Source organism: Myotis brandtii, unplaced genomic scaffold, assembly GCF_000412655.1.
Source record: "Myotis brandtii unplaced genomic scaffold, ASM41265v1 scaffold78, whole genome shotgun sequence".
NCBI classification, from domain to species: domain Eukaryota; kingdom Metazoa; phylum Chordata; class Mammalia; order Chiroptera; family Vespertilionidae; genus Myotis; species Myotis brandtii.
This window is the reverse complement of record NW_005371131.1, coordinates 1,449,608-1,468,085: the sequence shown is the minus strand read 5'-3', so window position 1 is coordinate 1,468,085 and position 18,478 is coordinate 1,449,608. Positions and strand designations below refer to the sequence as shown.

At 57.9% G+C, this 18,478-nt stretch overlaps 1 protein-coding gene across 5 annotated transcripts in view; it reads right to left on the bottom strand.

Annotated features, from left to right (window-relative positions):
• The window catches only part of TMPRSS6 (transmembrane protease, serine 6), a 38,140-nt gene extending 20,562 nt beyond the window's left edge, over positions 1–17,578 (bottom strand). Inside the window, exons 1-7 of one of the 5 annotated variants that reach the window (XM_005883231.2) lie at positions 17,364–17,578; positions 13,812–14,008; positions 9,923–10,056; positions 8,783–8,850; positions 8,039–8,223; positions 7,782–7,823; positions 28–232 (exon numbers count right to left, since the gene is read on the bottom strand). In XM_005883231.2, coding sequence (XP_005883293.1) covers positions 28–232; positions 7,782–7,823; positions 8,039–8,223; positions 8,783–8,850; positions 9,923–10,056; positions 13,812–14,007 — 830 coding nt within the window. In that variant the 5' untranslated portion in view covers position 14,008; positions 17,364–17,578. The other 4 variants (XM_014530841.1, XM_014530843.1, XM_005883232.2 and 1 more) reach the window with 4 other exon arrangements.
• Positions 17,579–18,478: the final 900 nt, after the last annotated feature.

Genomic DNA, 18,478 nt, shown 5'->3' with positions numbered 1-18,478 from the left:
CCACCCCCCACCTCCCCAGGAACTCACGAGGTAATGAGCCTCCTTTCCAGGGGCCCCGCCGCGTCGTACATGGCCAGCCGGTCCCGGCAGTCGGCCAGCGTCCACTCGAGCCTGAGCTTGAGCATGAGGTCCTCAGGGCCCTGCAGGTGCCACAGGCAGCTGGAGGCCAGGTAGTCGGGCCCCTTCAGCGGGAGGGTCTGGCCCCGGCCCACGTAGCTGTAGCGGTAGCAGCCTGGAGGGGGGAAAGGGACAGGCCCCCTGACCTCTAGTGGCCGGGAGGAGAGACCTGGGGATCCCGCCCCGGCAGGTCCCCATGGGGCAGGGGTGGGGCAGGAAGAGCAGCCGGATGGGGGTCAGCCCAGAGGTGCTGTGTCCCATCTTTCTGTTCCCTGTGCCTTGATCTCTGTCTCCTCATGCACGCGTTCATCCGTAGGCTCATTCATTCATTCATTCATTCATTCGTTTAGCACTCACTGGGCTCCCTCTCTGTGCTGGGCGAGTGTGGAGGAAGGCCCAGGCTCTGCTGGGAGCACCAGGAACAGTGTGGACAGAAACAAAGACCAGCGGGAACAGCTTAGGACCGCGGTCGGCAAACTGCGGCTCACGAGCCACATGCGGCTCTTTGGCCCCTTGAGTGTGGCTCTTCCTAAGCCTTATTAGTACCCTAATTAAGTTAATAACAATATACCTACCTATATAGTTTAAGTTAAAAAAATTTGGCTCTCAAAAGAAATTTCAATCGTTGTACTGTTGGTATTTGGCTTTGTTGACGAATGAGTTTGCCGACCACTGGCTTAGGAGGTGGGGGCTCCGGCCTGGCCTCTGAGAAGGGAGTCCTGGGGGGCACAGTGTGAGGCCCAGGTGGGCAGGGGCAGAGTCAGGCTTGGGTCACAGACTCTCCGGCCGCTGGCCGCGGGGAGCCACACCGAAGAGGCTGGAGACCAGCGAGGCGGCTGTATCTGGAGAACCGGGTGAGGGTTTCATTTCAGGGGGAGAGGAGGGAGTGGGTGCCAGCGGGGCTGGGCAGCCCCGGGGAGAGGAAGCGGGCTCCCGCTAACGATAACGAGCAAGGAGAACGAGAGCCATTGCACTGGGCACGGGTTTGATAGATGCTGGAACCGAGCTAAGGCTGTGCACACACCTCATTCGAAGCCTCCACGAAATAGCTTCTGTCATTGGCCCCATTTTACAGAGCCGGACGGACACACCTGGGTTCCCCCGATCTCTAACCAGTCTTCTCTGGGCCTTGGTTTTCTTCTCGGTAGAATGAGGACAATGACACCATCTTGCAGGATGGTCACAAAGCTTAGGAGTGATGCACGCTTGAGTGCTCAGCAGAGTCCCTTGCACATAGTAGGTGCTCGATATATGTAGTGGCTGTTCTTTGGGTGGGTGTGGGGGAGAGGGAGAAGGTGAAGCTGCAGCAAAAGTCCTGTAACTTTCCACCCTTCAGCTGGCTCCACTGGAGGCTCAGACGTAGCCTGTCTCATTGGCTTCCCTCCCTTCACACCTCCTCCATCACACGGACACACCCACTGCACCGCAGCCCGAGGCTGCGTAGTTCCTGAGTTTTGTAAGCGGTGCTAGGGCTTGCTCAGCAGAACCAGCTACACCAAGCATGTCAAACTCACAGCCCACGGGCCACATGCCTCGTTTATTTGGCCCGTGTTAGCCTTTGAGTCTGACATGCTTGACCTACACCGTTCAGTCATTCATTGGGAACCTCCTCTGTGTTTGATTTAGGCACCAAGGGAGCAGCAGGGAGCAAACCAATCTCGCCCACGGAGCATACGTATCATGTTTAACCCTCACCGGGAGCCTGTGAAGCAGGGAGGCTGTGTGACCTGCCGGGAAGCAGAAGGGATGTGGGCTCGAGGCCCAGCTGCGGGAGGGGAGGCAGCCTGGTGTGCAGGGAGTCCTCTCCGCCCCAGCCCCAGCACCACCTCTCCTAGGTGGTGTGACCTGGGCCAGTCACTAAGCCACTCTGAGTTCTGTCAACGGGCACAGCATAGTCCCTGTCCCACCTCCTTCTCTGAGTGGCTCTGACAGACAAGAAGGCAATGCAGTGACATGCTCTGCTCGGCTATGCTGCCTGCTGCTCGGCTCCCGGTCCTGACCTCCCATCCTGCCCCCAGTGGGGAGCTGACCTCCCCCCCGGAGAGACTTCTGACATTTGCCAGGGAAGGGACAGGCCTGGACACCTGCTCAGCCAGCAGCTGGGGAGGGGCACCTGGCTGCTCCAAGCTGATGCTTTGCTCTTGCCATTGTTTTGAGGCTAATTACATGGAGAGGCAAGTGCTGCTCTCTGATGATAACCAAACACCCTGAGGGAGCCTGGTACCTCTGGTCGCTAGGAGAAAGTCAATGAGCCTGCCTTACCTTCTCCTCACCCAGCCCTGCTCACACGGCTCCCTCTGCCCAGCTGCCCTTTCCCCTTCCCAGCCTGACAGATTCCTACCGGGGCCTGCCGCCCCCTCCTCCATGAAGGCTTCCAGGTCCCTCCCCCGAGTCAGGAGCAGCTCCCCCCTCTTTCCAGAGGCATGTTCCATCTTCTGTTTGGACCCCCAGGGCAGAGCGATGCCCTCTGTCCACTGCCCGGGGCCTCTGCTCGACGGACACACCTGGGTTCCCCCGATCTCTAACCAGTCTTCTCTGGGCCTTGGTTTTCTTCTCGGTAGAATGAGGACAATGACACCATCTTGCAGGATGGTCACAAAGCTTAGGAGTGATGCACGCTTGAGTGCTCAGCAGAGTCCCTTGCACATAGTAGGTGCTCGATATATGTAGTGGCTGTTCTTTGGGTGGGTGTGGGGGAGAGGGAGAAGGTGAAGCTGCAGCAAAAGTCCTGTAACTTTCACCCTTCAGCACAGAGCCGGACGGACACACCTGGGTTCCCCCGATCTCTAACCAGTCTTCTCTGGGCCTTGGTTTTCTTCTCGGTAGAATGAGGACAATGACACCATCTTGCAGGATGGTCACAAAGCTTAGGAGTGATGCACGCTTGAGTGCTCAGCAGCGTCCCTTGCACACAGTAGGTGCTCGATATATGTAGGGGCTGTTTGTTCTTTGGGGGGGGTGTGGGGGAGAGGGCGAAGGTGAAGCTGCAGCAAAAGTCCTGTGACTTTCCACCCTTCAGCTGGCTCCACTGGAGGCTCAGATGTAGCCTGTCTCATTGGCTTCCCTCCCTTCACACCTCCTCCATCACACGGACACACCCACTGCACCGCAGCCCGAGGCTGCGTAGTCCCTGAGTTTTGTAAGCGGTGCTAGGGCTTGCTCAGCAGAACCAGCTACACCAAGCATGTCAAACTCACAGCCCACGGGCCACATGCCTCGTTTATTTGGCCCGTGTTAGCCTTTGAGTTTGACATGCTTGACCTACACCGTTCAGTCATTCATTGGGAACCTCCTCTGTGTTTGATTTAGGCACCAAGGGAGCAGCAGGGAGCAAACCAATCTCGCCCACGGAGCATACGTATCATGTTTAACCCTCACCGGGAGCCTGTGAAGCAGGGAGGCTGTGTGACCTGCCGGGAAGCAGAAGGGATGTGGGCTCGAGGCCCAGCTGCGGGAGGGGAGGCAGCCTGGTGTGCAGGGAGTCCTCTCCGCCCCAGCCCCAGCACCACCTCTCCTAGGTGGTGTGACCTGGGCCAGTCACTTAAGCCACTCTGAGTTCTGTCAACGGGCACAGCATAGTCCCTGTCCCACCTCCTTCTCTGAGTGGCTCTGACAGACAAGAAGGCAATGCAGTGACATGCTCTGCTCGGCTATGCTGCCTGCTGCTCGGCTCCCGGTCCTGACCTCCCATCCTGCCCCCAGTGGGGAGCTGACCTCCCCCCCGGAGAGACTTCTGACATTTGCCAGGGAAGGGACAGGCCTGGACACCTGCTCAGCCAGCAGCTGGGGAGGGGCGCCTGGCTGCTCCTAGGTGTGTCTTCCTTAAATCTGCTCCAGCTGATGCTTTGCTCTTGCCATTGTTTTGAGGCTAATTACATGGAGAGGCAAGTGCTGCGACTTTCCACCCTTCAGCTGGCTCCACTGGAGGCTCAGATGTAGCCTGTCTCATTGGCTTCCCTCCCTTCACACCTCCTCCATCACACGGACACACCCACTGCACCGCAGCCCGAGGCTGCGTAGTCCCTGAGTTTTGTAAGCGGTGCTAGGGCTTGCTCAGCAGAACCAGCTACACCAAGCATGTCAAACTCACAGCCCACGGGCCACATGCCTCGTTTATTTGGCCCGTGTTAGCCTTTGAGTTTGACATGCTTGACCTACACCGTTCAGTCATTCATTGGGAACCTCCTCTGTGTTTGATTTAGGCACCAAGGGAGCAGCAGGGAGCAAACCAATCTCGCCCACGGAGCATACGTATCATGTTTAACCCTCACCGGGAGCCTGTGAAGCAGGGAGGCTGTGTGACCTGCCGGGAAGCAGAAGGGATGTGGGCTCGAGGCCCAGCTGCGGGAGGGGAGGCAGCCTGGTGTGCAGGGAGTCCTCTCCGCCCCAGCCCCAGCACCACCTCTCCTAGGTGGTGTGACCTGGGCCAGTCACTAAGCCACTCTGAGTTCTGTCAACGGGCACAGCATAGTCCCTGTCCCACCTCCTTCTCTGAGTGGCTCTGACAGACAAGAAGGCAATGCAGTGACATGCTCTGCTCGGCTATGCTGCCTGCTGCTCGGCTCCCGGTCCTGACCTCCCATCCTGCCCCCAGTGGGGAGCTGACCTCCCCCCGGAGAGACTTCTGACATTTGCCAGGGAAGGGACAGGCCTGGACACCTGCTCAGCCAGCAGCTGGGGAGGGGCACCTGGCTGCTCCAAGCTGATGCTTTGCTCTTGCCATTGTTTTGAGGTTAATTACATGGAGAGGCAAGTGCTGGTCTCTGATGATAACCAAACACCCTGAGGGAGCCTGGTACCTCTGGTCGCTGGGAGAAGTCAACGAGCCTGCCTTACGCTTCTCCTCACCCAGCCGTGCTCACACGGCTCCCTCTGCCCAGCTGCCCTTTCCCCTTCCCAGCCTGACAGATTCCTACCGGGGCCTGCTGCCCCCTCCTCCATGAAGGCTTCCAGGACCCCTCCCCCCAGTCAGGAGCAGCTCCCCCCTCCTTCCAGAGACATGTTCCGTCCTCTGTTTGGATGGTGGCCCTATACCCAGGGCAGAGCGATGCCCTCTGTTCACTGCCCGGGGCCTCTGCTCAGGCACTGGCACCTTCAGTGGTGTGACTCTGTGAGTCTGTCTCCCTCCTGGGGCTCTGAGCTCCTCCGAGGGCAGGGGTGAGGACATGGCCACCTGGGGTCCCCAGCTCAGGCATGGGGCCTGCATGGAAGAAGTGCTCAAACAGCCTGTTGTAACGATTCCAATGGTCATCTCCATCCCATTACACTGTGTTCCCAGAGGGCTGGGTCTCCAGGCATTCATGGAACCAAAAAGGGAAACTGCAAAGAGACTGCCAGAAACCTGGGGACATGTGGACACCTGGCCACAGGCAAGGGCAACAGGAAGGCCCATCCCAGACCAAGGGTCCGAGCTACGAAAGTCCCAATGCAGTGTAAGATACATAGATGGATGGATGGACGGATGGATAGAATACACAGATCCTAGATGATAGGTAGATAGATAGGGTAAAAGGATGACAGCTAATAGGTTATAGATATATGATAGACAAATAACAGATGATAGAGAGGTAGAGATAGGTGATAGGGGATAGATCATCAATAGATAGATAGATAGATAGATAGACATAGATAAGATAGACAGATGATAGATAATAGATGATAGACAAGTAATAGATTATAGAGAGGTAGAGATAGGTGATGGACAGGTAATGGATAGATAGATAGATACAGACATAGATAAGATAGATGATAGATAATAGATGATAGATAGATGATAGATAAGTAATAGATGATAGAGAGGTAGAGAGATACAGATGATAGATAATAGATGATAAATGATAGATCAGCTAAATGAATCTCTGACCTGTCTCACTCTATCTGAGGAGGAGAATCATGACTTTAACGCTCTGAAAGCTGTACTTTGACCCATTACCTCCATCCACCAAGGAAGTAAGCATTTGACCAGCCGGATGGGAGGAGAGGAAGGTCAGCAAAGGTATAGCCAGGATTTAGACTCTGCCTCCCACACCGAGAGGGCAGGGAGGCCCTCCTCCGCCGGCTGGAGGCCTCAGCTCTGGGGGGAAATGCTGGGGAGAGTGGGTTGGGGCCTGGGCTCAGGACCGCGGGGCCCAGCGCACAGATGGGGCGCTGCACCTCCGAGACCTGCGGGTCCCGTGGACCACATGGAGCGTGCCCCAGGCCTGGGCAGCTCGCTGGCCCCGCCGCTGCCTTGCCTCCCAGGGCTCAGCAGGAGGATGGTGGAGCCTCTGGGAAAAAGCGAGGTGACGAGCAATGTGGCGCCGGGGAGGGCAGGGCCGAGGGGGAGCAGCCGGCTGCCAGAGGGAAGGAGGGGGTGGAGGGAGCGTCCCTGAATGCGGCAGAAATGTCTCCAGGAGACCAAGAGTTAAGCCCCGAGTGACTGACATACCTCGAGTTGGCAAGATTATTTCTACCATCAGTGCAAGCAGTGGCTTGTGGGCAAATGGAACTCAGTGATAGAAAAGTGGAGTCACAGTCTCACACCACACACATGCACACTTGTGTACAAGACACACACCCACGTGTGTTCACACATACTCCTCCTCCTCCTCTTCCCCCACCGGCCCCAGGACCGATAGATAGATAGATAGATAGATAGACAGACATAGATAGGATAGACAGATGACAGATAATAGATAGATGATGGATAGATGATAGACAAGTAATAGATGATAGAGAGGTAGAGAGATACAGATGATAGATAATAGATGATAAATGATAGATCAGCTAAATGAATCTCTGACCTGTCTCACTCTATCTGAGGAGGAGAATCATGACTTTAACGCTCTGAAAGCTGTACTTTGACCCATTACCTCCATCCACCAAGGAAGTAAGCATTTGACCAGCCGGATGGGAGGAGAGGAAGGTCAGCAAAGGTATAGCCAGGATTTAGACTCTGCCTCCCACACCGAGAGGGCAGGGAGGCCCTCCTCCGCCGGCTGGAGGCCTCAGCTCTGGGGGGAAATGCTGGGGAGAGTGGGTTGGGGCCTGGGCTCAGGACCGCGGGGCCCAGCGCACAGATGGGGCGCTGCACCTCCGAGACCTGCGGGTCCCGTGGACCACATGGAGCGTGCCCCAGGCCTGGGCAGCTCGCTGGCCCCGCCGCTGCCTTGCCTCCCAGGGCTCAGCAGGAGGATGGTGGAGCCTCTGGGAAAAAGCGAGGTGACGAGCAATGTGGCGCCGGGGAGGGCGGGGCCGAGGGGGAGCAGCCGGCTGCCAGAGGGAAGGAGGGGGTGGAGGGAGGGTCCCTGAATGCGGCAGAAATGTCTCCAGGAGACCAAGAGTTAAGCCCCGAGTGACTGACATACCTTGAGTTGGCAAGATTATTTCTACCATCAGTGCAAGCAGTGGCTTGTGGGCAAATGGAACTCAGTGATAGAAAAGTGGAGTCACAGTCTCACCCCACACACATGCACACTTGTGTACAAGACACACACCCACGTGTGTTCACACATACTCCTCCTCCTCCTCTTCCCCCACCGGCCCCAGGACCCAGCCCGCCGGGGCATCCCCGGGGTGACCCTAAGCCAGTCCCCCTGCACCCGCCAGAGAGCCACGCGGTCCCCTGACACTCGACCACGCCAAGAAAAACACCAACTCAAACGTGGAAAAGCGAAGTAGCATACCCAGCGTGGAATTCAGCATAAGTATGTCTTTTACGCTGGCTTCTGTTAAAAGGAAACGAACACACAAATAAATGAAGACAAATAATAAGTCAATAAAACGAAAATAAAAATAGAAGAGACCGTCAGAGGCAGCCTGGCTGAGGTTCCCCTGCATGCCGACCCTCCCCTGGCCCCGGCCCAGTCCTGGCTCCCGGGGCCCTCACGGCAGCCTTCCTGGACCTCATCTGACCGCCCCGCGTTCCCTCCCCAGTACTGACCCAGGATCACCAGGCCCTCGGGGTCCACCTCGTACTCTGCCCTGTAGGGAGCGGGGGCCGAGCCGTTGGCCGTGGACAGCAGCTCCTCCATCAGCAGTGCCCGCACCATCTCGGGGCTCAGCATCGGCTGGCGGTGCTCAGGGATTTGGAGGATGAACCAGAAGAAGCAGGTGAGAGGTCCCTCCCTAAGGCGGGCAGAAGTGAGAGGCGCTGGGGCCGGGGCCTGCGGTCTCCCCTGGCCAGCCCCGTGCTCCAGAGGGGGAACACCAGCCGGGGCTTGTACGTGCTGAGCGCTTACTACCCCCCAGACATTGCTCTCCACCTTCACAGCGCAGCCCCCTAACCATCCTGGGCACTGCCTCTGAGGCAGGTGCTCCTCTCATCCCCATTCTGCAGGTGGGGAAACTGAGGCCACAGACCATGTCGAAGGCAGCAGAACCAGACATGAGTGGAAGAGCTGGGCCACCCCCACTGACACCCCCCGCCGTGACCTCATCCAGTACTGCCAGGCCCTTGGTGAACACATCGAAGCCACAGTCGAGGTAATCCCTGCCCCCCCTCCCCGTGCCCATTTTACAGATGAGGAAACCAAGGCATGAAGGAAGGTCACACACAGGAAGCCAAGTTGCCTCTCCATGCCTTGGTTTCCCCATTTAAGAAAGTGAGGGCATGGCATCAGAAGTCAACTCCTCTCCCCTTGAGTTCGAGTTCTAGTAGGGGCGGGTCAGGGGGCCAGGCACTCACCCAAAGGAGTAGACGGAGCTGGAGTTATAGTAAGCGCCCAGGCGGGTGCTGGTGATGAGGGCCTTGAGCTAAAAGGAGGGGAAACGATAGCCCCTGGTGAACCTCTGCAGAAGCCCCTCCAACCTTGAGATGCCCTTTCCCCTCCAGGCAGCCCGGCTTGACAGGGAGCCTGCAGGGTACAGTCTTGCCTGTGGTCACATAGCGGCCACACCAGGAAACCTCACACCCCTTCCACTTTTCCTCCCCTGCCCTCAGGCACTGCCCCTCCCCCTTCCACCAGCTCTGGCCTCCATCAGGCCACCAATGGCCTCTGGCCCCCTCGTCAAATGTCACTCAACACTGAGAAGCCCACGTGGCCCCTGAGTCCTTTCCTCACCGCCCCGCCCCCCCCTCCTCCCAGCAGCCACGGAGCCCAGCTGGCTGGGTTTCACACATGTTCCACTACAGTGCCGGCCGCAGGAACCCCACAGCAACCCTGTGGACAGGCAGTTCATCACCCCCTTCACAGAGGAGGAAAGAGAGCCTCGGTGGGTCCCCAGAAGCCGGTCGAGTCAAGGACATGAGGCAAGTTATTTATGTGGAGGTGATTCTGGGGGACAGCAGTGGCGGGGGGGGGCGGCAGCCTGGGAAGGAGCAGGGGAGAGCTGTGGGCCACGGAGGCTCAGTCCACGGGGAGCTCTGGGAGACGGAGGGCATCCTCAGAACTGCCCCCAGCAGCACCAGGGTTGCTGGGGTGCCTGTCCGCCCGCTCTGCTTCCCATGGCTGAGCGCTGCTCCTGGGAACAGCCCCTCCGCTCTCTGGCCTGCCTGCTGGGCAGGGTGCGGTCCTGTGGCCGGAGCAGAGGTACTGGCAGCGGGAGACCCCCCAGTGCAGGAAGCCAGTGCCCTAAGGGGGGGTGCGGGTGGGCCCTGACCGCCCTTGCACTGCCCCAACTTTCCCAAGGCCACGCTCCTTTAAGTGGCGCAGCCAGGATTTAATCCAAGTGCATTTGATGCCAGAGCCCACTGACTCGCCCACCACCCTGTACCGCCCCCTCCATCATGCCTGGAACAGGCCTCTGCTCTCCAGATGGACTGACCAGTGGGCTTGACGTGATCAGGCCCCTCCTTCTCCCTCTGGCCCCCACGTTCCTTCCCTACCATCTCCTGGGCTTTGGCGGTTTCGCTGCGGAAGGCGCTGGACTCCCGGTAGGCAAGGTCCTGGGAGAAGTGGCGGTTGAGCACACGGAGGCTGCCGGAGTACACCTGGCTGACGGTCGCCTCTGCTTGGTACCCTGCCCAGGAGACACCAGAGGTTAGCCACGCGCAGCAGGGACGGCTCTGCCTCCCCCAGGCCTCCTCCTCCCCCGGAACCCTCAGCTCGGCCTCCACCATCTTTGTCCTCCTCATCAAGGCCCCATCTTCATGCTCATCTTTGCCATTGTCATCATCGCCATCCAAAGTTCGTTTAGGGACAAACTGGTCCCAAGGTGCCGGAGAGGAGAGAGGCCCACAGGTGGATGGGTGGTGTCCCAAAGGCTGATGCAGTGAGGACATGATGACATAAAGGCCAGGAAACCCCCCGGGCCCAGGTCAAGTTCATGGGTTACAACCTCTCTTCATCCTCCCACTCACCAGGTTGTCTAGGTTGCACCTACTATGTGGGGGACACTAGTGAACAAAGACAGATACGTCTCCCCATAAGGTTAGTTAAGGGCCTTCAGGAAGAGGCACAAGGTGCTATTGAGGGGACATGACCAAGAAACCAGGCCTGGGTCAGAGTGACCCTCCAGCTGAGATGGGAGGCCTGGAGTGTAAATGGGGAGGAGGAGAGAGAAGGAAGTAGAGTGTGTGCAAAGGCCCTGGGGCAGAGGGACCATGGGAAGAAGAGGGCTAAGACCTGTTTGGCTGGAACAGTCAGATTGGGGCAGCAAGAGTCTGTGACATCAGCTTGGCAGGATTCTGTCTTTACCAGATGAACAAGGGACCCCACAAAAGGTTTAAAATCAGGGATGACACCATCAGAGTTCCATTTTGCAAAGACTTTTTGGTTGATGTGAAGAGAATAGATCCAATGTCCTGGGTTCATATCTCTGTCTATTCATTTATTCATTCACTCAACTAATATTTATGGAGGACCTACTATGTGCCAAGACTGGCCTGGAGCACCTGGGAATATACCAGTATAACAATAAATAAAATAAACCCCTGTCCTAAAGAGCCTGTAGCCCAGCAACAGACTATACAGCATGTTTTTTTTTTGCAAAGGCCCTGAGGCAGGAACTCATCTGGTGTGTTGGAGGAATGGCAGAGTGAGTGAAGGAAACACAGCAGGAGATGAAGCGGGTGAGGATTTGGTTGTAGTGAGTGAGACAGGAGCCGCGGAGGATTTTGAGCAGAGAACTTAGATGATTTGATTTGCTGTTGCGTTGAGAACAGGCTCTAAGGAGGCAAGGGCAGAAGCAGCGACAGCTGCAGGAAGTGGTCCAGGTGAGAGAGGTCCAGGTGAGAGCCATCTGGGTAAGAGGCGACGGAGCCTGGACCAGGCTGCGGGCGGAGAGGGTAAGGTGGGAGGAGCCAGCTGTATTTTGGAGTTAGAGACGACCAGGTATGCTGGCAAGTTGAGAAGGAGCATTGCTGGGGCCCAGCCACCACAGGGGAGCCAGGAGGCTTTAGAACAGGCAGGGATGGTTCACCTTGGGGACGGGCAGGAGGGCAGAGCAGGAGGCTGCTGCTGGGAGGGTATCTAGGGGGCTTCTCTTCTGACTCCTTCCACTTTGTCATTGAAACAGGTGGAAGAGTGGGTGGAGGTGCAGGAGGTTTGAGAAGAAAGCACAGAACCATCACCCAGGACAGCAGGAGAGGGAAGGACCAGGGAGACACAGTCAGGCCACATCAGGGCCCGGGCCCATCCGCCTTGGGAAGCCAGTCCCTGCCCTCTCCCCTCCTGGGCCGCTTTCTGGGCCAGCACGCCACTCACTTTGGACTTATCCTACTCCCATGTCCTGGGACGCGGTCCATCTCCCCTTCCAGACGGGGCAGGACGCAGCTCTGATTCATCTCCTCACCTCGTGCTCAGTTCTTGGAGCACTGCTGGCTCAAACTTCTCCTCAAGTGCCTCCCCCCGCCCCCAATCCCTTTGCCGAGCAGGAATTGGCTTCAGCTGAAACTTGGGGGCACTCAGCCCCATGGAGCACACCCTCTGGGGGGTGCTTTACTCCTGGAGCGTAACCAGGAGCTCATCTGCTCATCTGCAAAGGAAGACAACTGACAGGTGAGCTCCCGGCCCTCACCTGAGCTCTGTGGTTTACCCTGAAATCCCGCAGCGAGCTCCCGGCCCTCACCTGAGCTCTGTGGTTTACCCTGAAGACCAATTATCCCGCAGCCTGCGGAGGCCCTGGCAGCCGTGCTGGCTTCCTGCCCGCGGCGGCATCACACAGCTTCCACTCCCTGCTGGCGCTGCTCGGCTCTGAGCAGAATTGCCCTCCACCCTGAGCCATGGCAGGCAGATTCACATCGGACCTGGGTTCCTAACAGAGTCTGCCCGAGGCTGGTTCCAGGCTCCCACCACCTCGCCCCCCTCTGGGGCTGGGCCCAGGCTGATCTCCCCATGACTGCTCCAAAGTGAGTCCCTGTTTCTTTCCTTTATTTTCCTGTTAATCCTCACCCGAGGATATCTTTCCATTGATCCTTTAGAGAGAGTGGAAGAGAGAGGGAAAGACAGAGAGAAATGTTGATGTGAGAGAAACACCAGGGCCTGGGCTGGGGAGGAGCCTGCAACTGAGGTACGTGCCCTTGACCGGAATCGAACCCGGGGTCTTTTGGTCCGCAGGCTGATGCTCTATCTACTGAGCCAAACCGGCTAGGGCAGGTCCTCGTTCCTTTCAATGGGCCTGAAATTCCACCATGAGAGTTAGCCAGTAAGAATACGATCTAACTTTTGCAGAATGTTTAATGGGAAGTCTCTGATCATTTGTCCCTGCTATGGCTCCCCACCCCCTCAGCTTCCCCTGTCCTGGCACATGCCATGCGTTATGGTGAGGCAGGGCTATCTTCAGAGCCTGACCCAGAGCCGGTGTATAGGAGGTGCTCAGACATGAAAGAAAGGATGGAAGAAAGAAAGAAAGAAAGAAAGAAAGAAAGAAAGAAAGAAAGAAAGAAAGAAGAAAGTCTTCTACAGTATGTATGGAGCATTTTCACAAGCTCCATCTACTTGATTCATTCATTATTTCCCATAGCCACTCCAAGAGAGGGAAGAATGAGGTACTGCCTTCATCAGTTTTAGAAAAAGACATAGTAGGTGCTCAAGAGTGTTTATTGAATGAATGAATGAATGAATGAATGAATGAAAAGGTAGACACATGGGCCAATTGCTTCCAGGGGACTGATTCAGGGCTGTGATACCAGAGAGGGAGGCCAAAATTCAGAACCTGGGCGAGGCTCTGAGCCACCTGCTCTGTGTGTTGAAATCCCCGTGTGCCTGAGCTTGGGTATGAAAGCCCTCTGTGTGTGCACAGGCCCCCGGATGCCTGAGTCCCGTGTCCCCCCTCCCTTCATCCCATTCATGATGGGCCCTAGAGACTCAGAGATGACAGAGCTGGGGTCCCTACCCTAGAGGAGCTCCCAGATGGGGCTCAAGTGAGCAGAGGCATTAATTGGTGCCAGGAACCATGGGCACCTCTTGGCCTTCTCCCACAGAGCCAGCTGGCTCAGAGCCCCAGGGGCAACCCTGGAGGGCTGCAGGCAGGGGAGGCAATGTTTATACTCCTTTGGTTTGTTGGTTTTCAAGAGCCGGGTGCTGGGAGAGCACCCCTTCCCCAGCTGCTGAGAACGGGGGGCACCTGGCCTGAGTCCCAGGAGCTAGAACATCACTAGTAGGTGCAGCCACACTCCATCCCCCAGGGCAGGAAGGCAGACAGAGAGGAAGTGCTGGCCGGCGGGGAGTGCCTAGGTATTGCTGACTTAGAATCCTGGTCCGTCCTGCTGTGCCCCCCACAACCACCCCCAAGTTCTTCCCAGGTGCCTCTCCCAGGCAGGCCCATGCCTTTACCTAGAAAATACCAGAGCAGGAACCCCCCTGAAGCCAGCACGACCAGGGCCAGCCACAGCGGCGCCAGGCGGAGGTAGCCCCGGACTTTTCTCTTGGCGTTCTCGGAGGCCTTGAACATCCCCTCCGGCTCTGCCTCCTCGCCATCTCCTCCGTCGCCCTGCCCACCAGCCGCCTGGGGGGCCTCAGCCACGGGCATCCTGGCAGGGAAACAGACCCGGGTTGAAAATGGCCTGGCATTCGCAAGGGAGCCTCTGCTGGCTGCCAACGATGCACAGAGGAGGGCAGCCTGCCCTTTGGAGGAGGAGGATCGGATCACCAGCCAGTCAGCACCGAAAGGGGCACTGAGCAGCTCACCCAGAGGGCGCGAGGCAGAGCTGGACCGGCCCGGCTCTGGAACCCTCGCCTTTGCACCGCACCAGCCTCTCTGTGGTCAGAGGACAGGGGGAGGTTTCGGTGCCTGGACCCAGTCCCCCAGAGCCTGTACCCACAGATGGAGCTGAGTAACGTGGGATACAAACCTGGGGTACAAAACTCACCCGCATACCTTCATTAAGGGGGATGCTTTTCTTCCCTCCTGGTTTTCCATAGCAGGGCTCCCCGAAATACCAACGCAGTCATTCACCGAGCCCTCCCCCGGAAGCCCGTGGGCCAGTGCTGTGCTGGGCCAGCGACCTACCCTTCAGAGTGCTGTCCCTTTTGTCTCCCCACCAGCCCCAAATTCTCCTAGGGGTGGAAGAAGGAGATGAAAACTAATATTCACTTAGTATCTACAAAAGACATTTCACAGGCATCGCCTCATTTAAGCCCCCGGTCACCCAGGGATGGGGGGGACCATTGTCCCCATGCATTCTTCTTCCTCTGGGCCACTCTGTGTGGACGCTTTACCTGGATCGTTCCGCTTACACTCCCAACCACCTTTCAAGGTTCTGCACCCATTGGACAGATGAGGACACGGAGACCCGGAGTGTTTTAGCAATAACTCCGTCCGCGGTTTTCCTGGCCCGGCCTCGTTTCTCCAATGTGATTTAAATATCTAGCACCGACTACGAACCCCATTTTACAGATGAAAACACTGAAGCCCCCAGCGGCTAAGCCATTCGCCCAAAGTCACACAGTCACACCGCGGGTACGTGGGGGGCGCGTCCAGGTGTCTGACTCCCTGCTCCTGCCGCTACTCCTGGCTGCTTCCCGCAGATGAGCTGTTAATTAACAAGCCATGGCTCAGTCCTCCTCCTCTTGTGCCTGACAGCCCAGCAGGAGAGGGGCAACGGCGACCACTGCCAGCTGAGAGGAGGACACGCCGCTCCCGTCTTTCCCTGTGACACCACGACTCCCCCACTGTTCCAAGGCCCGGTCCGTCAGAAAAGCCGTGGCTCTACCTTCCAAGTGCTCCCAGAGCCCAACCCTGTCTTGGTACCTCCACGGCTCCCACCATCACCCAGGTCCACATCACCTGTCACCTGGACTCCTGCAATCGCCAGTCGTCTGGACGCCCTCAGTAGCAAACTGCCACACAACGGCCAGCGTGGCCTTCTCCCCACGTGCCCTGCTCACAAGCCCCGCATGGCTCCTGTCTACCTAGAACAAGGCCCAAAGCCGTATTGCAGCCCCGGGGGCCTAGTGACTTGGCCCTCGCTCATTTTCCTGTTCTCCCTCACCCTCGGCTGCAGCCCCACCCGGCTCCTTGCCAGACCATCAACATACCAAGCACACACCACTTCAGGGCCTTTGCACGTGCTGTTCCCACCACCAGGAACGCTCTTCTTCCATTTGCCTCACGGCCTGCTCCTCCACCTCCTTCAGGTCTTTGCTCAACTGTTACCTCATCGGTGAGGCCTTCCCGACCAGCCCCTCTCTCTGCGGCATCTCTCTTTGGACCTAAATTGCATGAGATGCTTCTGTGTCCTTTGTCTCCTCCCTGGCCGTGAGCTGCAGGGAGCAGGGCTTTGTTCTGCCCGCCGCTGTGTGCCTGCTCCAAGAGCAGAACTCAGCACTCCGTAACTGTTGAATGAATGAACACTAAGATCCCACTTCCTTCCCACACAGCTCCAAGGTGCTGTGTGTCCCTGGGGCCGGGCCGACTTCTCCCGCCTCTTTTCTCCCCACTTCTTTTTCCTGTTGCACCTCAGTGACTTTGGACTTCGCGGTTATCAAGTCTAATAATAAATATGGTAAAAACCAGCTCTGGGCGAAGAGCAGAGCGCGGGTTGGTTCTTGAACACAGAAAGCTTTCCCACACACCCTTCCTTCTGCAGGGCTGCCCACATCCTGGCCTGGCCAGCTCTTACACAGCCCCTCACACCTCAGCTCAGCGCTCACCTCCTCCTGGAAGCTCTCCCAGAGTGCCCAGGAGAGGCAGGTGCCCCTCTGCAGTGTCCTGGGCCACCCCCATCCATGACTAGTTCAGCTTGGGGGGCATTCTCTCTGTCCCACTGACAGTGAGCTCAGGTAGGAGGGACCAGGTGTACCCCAATTGCCACAGGGGCCTGAGGCTTCTCCCCGACCTGAGTTCCTGGACCCCACCTTGGACAACCTGCTCCTCTCCTTCCTGCCCTTCTGATCATTGAGGGTCCTCAGTCTGCCCACCGGAGACTGAGCTCACGGGGGCCCAGCCGCACCTCCTCCTGCGTGCCAGCCCCGTACCAAGCAACACCGCAAGCCACAGTCCACCTCGGCCTCCAGCAGCCAGGGATGCTTGCCTTGCTGTTTCTATTTAATGGGCGAGGAAACTGAGGCATGGAGAGGCAAAATTGCTCCCTCCAGGTCACTGAGCCAGGGCAGAGCAGAGCAGGGCAGAGCTGGGATTCCGATCTACGACCTTCCAGGGAGGCCCTTTGGGCCTATGAGCTGCTGTGACCACGTGTTCACAAATGTGGGGGTGTGGGTGAGCGTCCCTTCCACACACACAAACAACTTACACACAGATGTACATACACACACTCCTTACTGTGACAGATTCACAGATGCACACTTCCAGTTCATAAACACTTGTACACACACACACACACACACACACACACACACACACACACACACACACACACACACACACACACACACTGCCAGCTCCATTCAACGCTGAGCCTGGGTGCTAAGGGTCCTTGTTTAGTGGTGTGGGCTCTGGGCCTGTCTTCCACACCGTACAGCCAGTTGGGTACCTGGGTATGGAGAAGGCAGCGTGTCCAGTCCAGCAGAGTGAAGATGGGGTGCTCAGCTGGCAAATCAGGCCTCTCCCCTGCCTTGTCCCTGTCCCAGAGTCCAGCAGCCCCACCTAAACCCAGGCCTCCCGGCACCTGGAACCGGCAGCTCCTCCACTGCCCCGTGCTGTCCACACGCCTGGCCTCGCTCCGCCTGGTCCTGTCCCAGCCCCAGCCCGTGGACCCCTCGCCGTCCGCTCACCTGGTCACTCCCTGGCCAATGAGGCCCTGCAGACCTGGCCTCAGAGCAGGGCCAACGGCTCAAATTCCAGGAAGCCAGGCCCAGCTCTCAGCATGAACACTGTCCCCGGGTCACTCATAGAGCTGGTCCCCCGTCCTGGAGACCCCCGCTTACCTTTGGGATTGGCAAGTGGGTGCCGGGCCTGCACGCAGACCTCACAGCCTCTGTTTGTCCAGGCCAAGGCCTCCCCGCCCCCACCTGGCCAGCTAGCGCTGGATCAATGGCCCAGAGCCATGGCCGGGGTGTCTGGCCCTTGTCCTCTGTGGCCTGTGGCCCCAGGCTCCATGGGCCTACCGCTAGGTTCAGGACAGCACTGTGACTGCGCTCAGGTAAACAGTCCAGAGGCAGGAGACAGGCAGCGCCCGCCCCGGCCCGCCCCGCCCCGCCCATGGGCACCCTGGAGGCTGGCGGGCAGGTGCAGGAGACCTGAGCTGTCTCCCGAGGCTTGTTGCCTGGTGACATTCCTGCCTGGTTACAGTCCCTGGTCCCCTAGAGCATGAGGGGGGTGGCAAGGACTGGGGGCTCTGCTGAAGGGCCTGTGTGGTGCACTCAGGGGCTCCCACGGGTCTCCATACCTGGACAGGTGAGACCAGAAAAGCCAGTGGCCCGAGAGAGAGAAAGGGAGGCGGGGCCCACGTGCTCCTGGGACAGGAGAGAAGAGAGTGGAGTGCAGGGTGGGGTTTGGTGCCATTTTCTGCTCAGTGAGAAATTGTTTGAATTTCTACCTCGTTCTATAGAGCTGTGCTGCCCGTTTGGGTGGCCACTGGCCCCACGTGGCTCTCGAGCACCCGGGACGGGCCGGGCTGACCTGAGATGGAGACGCACACCGGGCTCAAAGATGTGGTACGAACGCCGAACGCAAAATACCTCAGAAAGGAGCTTTTTACATTGATTACATGTTGAAATGGTCTCCTATTGACAATGTTGGGTTGAATAAAATATATCATTAAACTTCGTTTCCCCTGCTGGGCTTCCTATTCTTTAGTGTGACTACTAGAACATGGAAATCCCAAGTGTGGCAACAGGTAGAACACTGACATTCACAAGTGTGAGTTGCAGCGCCAGCGGGCAAAGCTGCGGAAGGCGGTGGGCCTGACCCCGCGTGCTCCTCGCACAGGACGGGCGCCAGGGTTTTCTGGGCGTGGACGGGCTGGTCGGTGTTCGTCCCTAAGAGGAAGTTGCACACCTGAGACCCCGTGTGCCCTGACACGTGGGTCCCAGTGTGTGTG